The sequence below is a fragment of the Sinohyriopsis cumingii genome, chromosome 1 (assembly GCF_028554795.1).
Source record: "Sinohyriopsis cumingii isolate HCF-2022 chromosome 1, ASM2855479v2, whole genome shotgun sequence".
In the NCBI taxonomy this organism is placed as follows: Eukaryota; Metazoa; Mollusca; class Bivalvia; order Unionida; family Unionidae; genus Sinohyriopsis; species Sinohyriopsis cumingii.
Window position 1 is genome coordinate 73,560,070 of NC_142961.1, and position 8,092 is coordinate 73,568,161.

The 8,092-nt window shown below is 35.7% G+C and overlaps 1 protein-coding gene across 3 annotated transcripts in view; it reads left to right on the forward strand.

The window, feature by feature from the left end:
- LOC149807119 (SCY1-like protein 2) overlaps positions 1-5,885 on the forward strand; it is a 306,382-nt gene extending 300,497 nt beyond the window's left edge. For 2 of the 3 annotated variants that reach the window (XM_089962284.1, XM_089962277.1), the window contains 3 exons: positions 635-1,060; positions 4,849-4,959; positions 5,739-5,885. In XM_089962284.1, the coding sequence (XP_089818410.1) occupies positions 635-1,060; positions 4,849-4,959; positions 5,739-5,762 (561 nt within the window). In that variant the 3' untranslated portion in view covers positions 5,763-5,885. The remainder of the gene's footprint in view (positions 1-634; positions 1,061-4,848; positions 4,960-5,738) is intronic. The other variant, XM_089962291.1, reaches the window with a different exon arrangement.
- Positions 5,886-8,092: the final 2,207 nt, after the last annotated feature.

Consider the following 8,092-nt stretch of genomic DNA (forward strand, 5'->3'; position numbering starts at 1 on the left):
AAACGTTACCAGGACATGTTATGATAGTTTTTCCTGTGGAAAATTTAAACATGGGACAAAACTTCACGGTTTTGCATATTTCAATAAATTGGATGATGCAAAGAAAAGAAAGAAAAACGTCGGCATCAACCAAGGACGTGATTTCACATAGTCAAAGCATACAAAAAGACGACATGTATTATGTGCCAAAGATAGTGTTAAATCATCAATTGAAACAAGCAATTTGATAAGTTTTGATTTTAATTTTATTCAGAATTCCAAAGTTTGACTATAGATTTATTCATCAATTCAGAGATTAAATCTAGATATAATCAAGATTCCACAGTTTAACTACAGATTTGCTGAAGAGTCCAGTTTAACTATAGGTTTACTCTAGATTCTAGTTTCACTATATATATACCCACGAATCCCTTTTTGCCATAGATTTGCTCATAAAGCATATCAATGTATACATAAACTAAATAACTGTATATGAATTATCATTGAATCAACCAAATCATATCAAAGAGTCAATTTCGAAAATGTCATTCAATCATATACCAGTCTGTGTCGAATAGAAGCACTAAAGGTTTGTGTGATTATTGAACACCAACCTGTGTATGCACATTTTCTTATTTAGCACTTTCACTTTCAGGATGAAACTCCAAATGCCCCACACAGTGAACTGCCAAGACGACATAGTCTCGTCCCTCCGCCGGTTGGTGGTGCTCCTGTTATTAGTTTAACCTCTGATGAAAGCCCGAGTTTGGACCGACCTCGCCGACCCAGCGCTCAAAGTTTGGGACCCTTCTCATTCTCCGTAAGTCTGTTTGGAGATTCAACACGCAGAGGCTCTCTGTACACTGATTCTCGCAGGTCCTCTGAGCGTTTGCGAAAGCCTAGCACTCACAGTGTTGGAATCTTGCCCATTGCTATGTTTGGTGAGAGCAGCGAAAAGCCTCGCAAACCTAGTACCCACAGTCTAGGAGTTTTGCCCTTTGATTTTTTCAGCTCTGGGGACGATGATGCTCCACCTAGGCGTCCGAGTGCGGTCAGTCTTGGGCCATTTTGGACTAACCATGTATGTTGGACTGTATTGTATCTTGCACGCATCCCAACCATACGTAATATATGTCCTTGGATACCTTTAGGTTCTAGTAAACTTAACCCATAAACTCCCCTGGTGGACTTCGGGCCATCAGTATATATTCTTATCTCTACGGTGAGGATGTGTTGCTTTCCTCTGGCTGTCCTGGCCCATCTCTGCATCGCAGTGTCTTTGTAAATGTATACCCTTTGTCGCAGTGTTAAAATGTTAATGCTATTAATTGCCAGAAAAAGAGAAGAGAGCTACTGTTTTAATGTGACACACATTTCCAGCAACTGTCGTCAAAATTTATATATATACCCCAACTTCCTTCCTTTCCTTCTGTTGGAAGCTTCTATATTAGCACGTTTGTGCTCTCGTGTTTCCCCACCCTTACACCTTACTGCAAGACTATCTACCTGCCATACCCCCACCAATATTCTTCGCGCTTCCTGTAATTAGAGTTGTGTGCATTAGTTACTTAGCAAGAGCTATAACTCACTATCATCACTATAGCCTATGAGCAGTTTGGGGAGGTGCGACACTATGAGGCCGCCCTATAATTTCCCTAAGGCCCTTTCTGTGACCTAAATTCTGCCCAGATACCCATAATGGCCACTCAATGAAGTGGCAAGGAAAGGGAATTTTAATGGCCCAAAAGTGTTGAAGAATGGAGTTGGCCGGAGCCCCATAGCTGCACAAGGTGAGGACAAGTAAACATACCATATATATATATATATATATATATATATATATATATATATATATATATATATATATATATATATATATATATATATATATATATATATATATATATATATATATTGATACCAGGAAAAGCTCAGCAATTACACACAAACACACAGATAAAGAGGCAAACAAAGGTTCAGTCTAAACAACACACATCTTTATAAAACAACAAACATGATTACAGTCATATAGTCGGTCATACAAACAAACGCTCACCCTTACAAAAAAAAACTCCGACAAATATGTTGAAAGACAAAAACACAGAATTAAAGACAAACACACGTACTTCAAAACCAATAATCTTTCTTAACAGCAAAGTTATAAAGGAGTGGGTTAACGTCTGTCTTCGTGGAATCAATTTAAGTTGTTTTCAGTTATAATTTGAGATGTACTTTTTATCTAAATTATTCATTGCACTTAGTAAGTGCTCATTGACTTTTGAACTAAAACATTATTTGGGGATTATTATGAATTCGTTCAAAGACATTCAATCCATACAAGATTCACTTGTATCAGTTAAAATCCTGTAAATGTCAAAGAATTAATAAAACCTACATTTAAAACTAGATAAGTTATTGTATGCATGAAACAATATGCAAATACTATTAGTTCTATTTCTTTTATTAGTTTGTGTGGGTATGCCTTCAATCTTATACATTAAACAGTATTCAAATATTATTAATGATGTGATTCTATTATTTGGTATTATCTGTTGTGAGTAGGTCTTCAAGCTAAGACGTTGTTACTCATTTCATAAACCCTATACAAGACTGGTCAAAGATAATACGTGCCATTGACATGACAATATCGTCTCGTAATATTTCAATGATCGTATTAATCATTAGTGAAATACCACTTGCCTATTCTTCACAATATGTTTCCTAAATACATGATTTTATGTTGTTGTGAATGAATAATGGATATATTTCAAACTTGGTAGAAATACTAGTCTTTCTTCCACGAGATGAGTATGTTAGTTATTAATACAGAGCAAGCAAAATCCTATTGTTTATTATCTAACTTGTTGACATTCTAGAGTACATACCAGAATAAGGAAGTAGATGCCCTACTCTATTGCCAGCGGTTGACTTTTTGTCTTCTGATGTTTTATATACCTGCCACAAAAAATAGTTCCACTTGAGATAACTATTAATTAATTGATATTTCCATAAAAAGAATCAGCTATTTTAAAGAACAGCAATGAGTGTAAAGAATAAACAAACACACATGGTTTTTCTTTCTTTTATTAGTTCGCAATAAAATATCAAAAAACTACAACCAGCTTGAAGGTTAACTTGTCGACACACCATATTTTATCATTCTATTGACTAAGAATGGATTAACTGGATAGAGCCAAATTTGGCTACAACAAAGAGAATATGTAAATAAGCAAACTAACTTTAGACGGTGTAAAAAACATGAACTTTAAGTGAGTAAGGGTGACTGGAAAGAATGCAAATAGATTTCCTTGGCAGTGAAGTACTTCCTGCAACTGAAGAGAACTTAATCATTGCAGTGAAGGATCAAATTCGGTTCTTTTCGAAAATCCAGTAGCCTGTAACAAAACAACGTTTTGTGTACGCCATGGTTGCGATTACATCCTTATTCACAGACACAGGTCGAACTCAAAATTATAACGTTTGATTAACCAATGTTTGACTTATAAGTGACTTTAATAAGAGTTTTATTTAACCCTTTGGAGCAAGCCTATTGGGTGAACAATTTACCGCTCCCCATCTTGCCAGAAATTATAAATTTAACCACGTTCTCAGGCACGTATGTCATTTTGTCAACCTCTATAATGTTGCTCATAATAATAACCATGTATTGCATATTTATCTAGTTCAGCATGCTATGGTCATCACAACCGTAACGATTTATTTCATAGCCATGGTGTACAGTATGCCATGTTCATCATAATAGCGGTAATGAATTGTATGTGTATGTTGTACAGCATGCCATGTTCATCGCAATAGCGGTAATGAATTGTATGTGTATGTTGTACAGCATGCCATGTTCATCGCAATAGCGGTAATGAATTGTATATGTATGTTGTACAGCATGCCATGTTCATCACAATAGCGGTAATGAATTGTATGTGTATGTTGTACAGCATGCCATGTTCATCACAATAGCGGTAATGAATTGTATGTGTATGTTGTACAGCATGCCATGTTCATCACAATAGCGGTAATGAATTGTATATGTATGTTGTACAGTATGCCATGTTCATCGCAATAGCGGTAATGAATTGTATATGTATGTTGTACAGCATGCCATGTTCATCGCAATAGCGGTAATGAATTGTATGTGTATGTTGTACAGCATGCCATGTTCATCATAACAGTAAAAATATATTGCATATTTACGTTGTACAATATACCATGTTCATCATAATAGAGCAACCACTACCCCCTTCTGTGCCCAGAATTTCCACGAATAAAATCTAGCCCATATCTATTACAGTTTGACATAAGTCAACTATAATCTAAAGGTAAAAGGTAAGAAAACGAGTTAAACGTTGTAATAGATTGAATTTCAAATTCGTTACCGATAAACAAACCTCAGAGATATTCTTTAAAAAATCAGAAATGTGATTAAATAGTATTATGTCTGGAACGTTGCTCTTTCATGTCATGTATAGTGTGAATTTTGAATCCTTCCAAAAACGAAAGCAATTAGTCATATAAAAAGTTAAGTTCTGCATTGACGATGTTGGAATATACAAATATCGTATTGACAATATAAAAATGAAAGAAATTTTTTATAATTTATAAAAGTCTTTTCATATCATATGAGGCCGTTATGCATTGTTTACTCCTGTGTCGTTAGTGTCAACACGTCGACTGCGGAAAATCATTTCAACTTGCATGTAAGAACCATCTTTTCATTATCATTTAAGTGCACATTAAACCAGGTGCGTGAGTATGTCCTATCATAGAATCAGTAATTAATGTTTCATTTCTTTTATTTCACATTCCCAGCTACGAATGTATTGACGTATTTGTTCCTTTTACTCTTAATTTAAGGATTCAGAGAGGAGAGGCAGCCGTAGCAGCGTGCTGAGCGGTCTTGGTTTAGGGGAGTCCCACGCACCAACACAAAGGAGAGCGAGCTTCCAAACCTTAGGGGAAAGTGTGGTAAATCTCTCCTCTCTCCTCTCTCTCTCTCTCTCATTTACAAAATTGATTTTTAAAAATGTACATGATACAGTTCTACATTTAATCATGACGTATGAACACATACCGTACTAGTTTGTTTCATATATTTTGTCCAAGAACTGGATTGTATCATTTTCTGTAAAATAATATGAGAGTAAATGTTTATGTTACTAAATGATAATAATAACGGGTAATTAATTGCTTTTAGGAAATTTGTCAACTAAATGTTGTCTCCTACTAAATTTTAAAAACGGCCGTTGGTGAAAGTGGCCAAGAAGAAGAACTTAGAGGTGGCACAGGGAAAAAGAGGGGCAAAATTACAGAAAAATAGCAACCTGTCTTGAAATGGACATATTATTTGTAAATAAGGTGAACAAGCGTGGCTACCGCTAGAAGAAAAAATAAATATCACCTTTGCTATTTTCCAAGTTTTGTCCTATGAAATACTATTTGAGCTGTTGATCTGATTCTCTTATATGTTTATATTTATTTTTTTTCAAACTTCATGGGAATCCTGAGTAATTATTAACATTTTGTAGAGCTCTCCTGCCAATCAAGCATGTATTTTTGTAAATGGTTTCTTTCCACGAGGACGTGTTTGATTAAATCGAAATGTTCGGCAATATTTACAATTGCGTCGTCACGAACTTATTTACTTAAAGACACCAACAATTGAAATTAGAGCTACTTCATGGTTCACTAAACAAAGAAACAAACAAGCACCTGAAAAAATGTCAAACTATCTTTTTTCTTTTCAGATGCACCTATTTTCCGGAAAATAACGTCGGTATTGTAGCGTCTTACACAATGACGCAATATACTTATTAGTCTGTTCCAAGTTCATAATGTTTAAGTTATGGAAATTTGTATATATTGATTTGTCGCATAAATATTGGAACTTATGTCTGAAGCCAATAAATAGGTTTAAAGGTTTATATCTAGGTTGTGGTTTTTTTATGAGAATGGAGAAAGATGGCAATCGGGTTATATAAAAATACATGTTCCTACTGCTCCCAGCTAGAATTATTAATTCATACGACAAAGCATGTGCTTGTATATATCACAAGGACGTAAAACTACACTTGAGAAACTAGAATGCATCTATTTATCAGTATATCTGACATGTATGTATGTATGTACCCACGTACGGACGTACGTACGCACGCACGCGTATGTATGTATGTATGTTCTTTTACTCTCAGTCTCTCAGTCTTTATGTTTTCTGTCCTTCCCTCTCTTATTGTTTTTCTAATCATATAGTCCCGACCCAGATGGTGGATTACAGCTCTGAAGTCATCCAGAATGCTAGCGCAAAGTACCATCTCCAATATTGCGTCAAGTCCAGTCTTTAATATTGATCTATATGTACCATGCTAGAATACATTTTTAGCTTTGTTTATTTCTTTGTTCTGTTCTGTTTTGTTTTTTCTAAAAAAAAATTGTAACAGTACAGAGGCAAGAAGAGTGTTAAACGTTACGGATAGTAAAGAGAATGTAGTTGTATCGTAATAGTCATTTTCTAGTTTTGGTATTGATCAAGGTCACAGCCTCCTACCTCCCATGACTTTGTCCTTATTTCACAAGCGCAGACGTGCGAATCTACTCGCGAAAGTTACCATGAGGCGTCCGTGCAAGAGTAAAGTCATGCAGGGTATAGTCTGAATATAACTCCCCATTCGTTTGTACCCCCTAACGATTTTAATAACGGACTCATTTAATGTGATGAAAAGTACACAGAACCTATTCAATTCAGTCACTGATTTATAATTTCTAACCTGATTGTGACCAGATTGGCCCTAACACTGGCATCGTCTGCGCCTTTCATGCTTAACAGACTTTCCATACTAACACGGCGCCATGATGCGTACACTATTGGCGAGTTTATCTCCTCAGACAACAGAGTGACGTAGTTCATTTTATTCGGTAACTGTCTGGTAATTCCGTAAATGACCATAATGTTGTGAGTTTAGAGTTGTATCTCTTTGTGCACACGAGCATAGAAATTACACCGCTAGTTAAATCCACGTGAAAAGCAAATTTTTTGTTGTCATTAGTTTTCTGTGTTTGATTCGACCTTGTAAATATCGGAAGCAGACATCGTAGTAGTTTTCTTCTATCGTGTTTACACCCCTTGGCTGAAAATGGACTTATCCAGGAACTGGAAATGACTGGCGAGCAAGGTCGTCATTATAATGAAAACTTCCGTTTGGAATAAAACGTGCAGACAATAACGATGCTGGTGCCCACCTAGGTATAATCAAATTTGAATTTATAAATCAATTAATAAACTGACTAAGTTATGTGCATCTTTTGTCTTATTAGTGCTTTTCTTTTTATAAATCGGTAGAGAGGTACAAACAACGGGGAGTAATATTCAGACTATAGAAGACTGCAGCCTAAAACTGCAACCAACAAAGCCACTATTAGCATATGATTTGTAACATAAACTCCGTCGACATGATAAGTCAAGCACAAACCATAATTACATGTACAATGCGCAAGTATTAGTACAAATGCACACGTACAAGCGCAAGTTCATACATGTCCGTATCCAGTGTCCGTTATCCACTTGCAGCTCTTCACTCCAACTTCCATTGTCCACGCCTATAATGATTTATTAAACTGCATACGTGAATATACACATGGTGATATATGCAAATATACATGGTTTACATCAAAAGTTCGCGTGGTAAACAAAGCGACCACTATTATTGGAACGGTATCATACACATGCGTTTAGCCCTCAGCTATCAGTATAGCCGTTCATATGCACTGTTCTGGCAGACCGGTCGATATTTGCATACAAACTTAGTATAGGCTGTCTATTATCTCCTAGCTTAGAAGTGTCTCCTCTTGTATACGGATGTATTCAATCGCTATTTCCCGAGTGTTATTGATATTTCCCGAGTACTATTGAATTATCGAAAGTAAAAATAGTGATTTCTCGACTTGACCTAGCAATGTATTATTCTGTCATGCTTATTATTGTTTCAAAGCGGAATTGTACATTTCTTGTTTTCACAAGAGTCAGCCAAATTGATAACTGTTGATGTGAAAACTAATCAAATTTTTGATGGCGGAAGTTGGTAACAATATTTTGGAGACCTAGAAG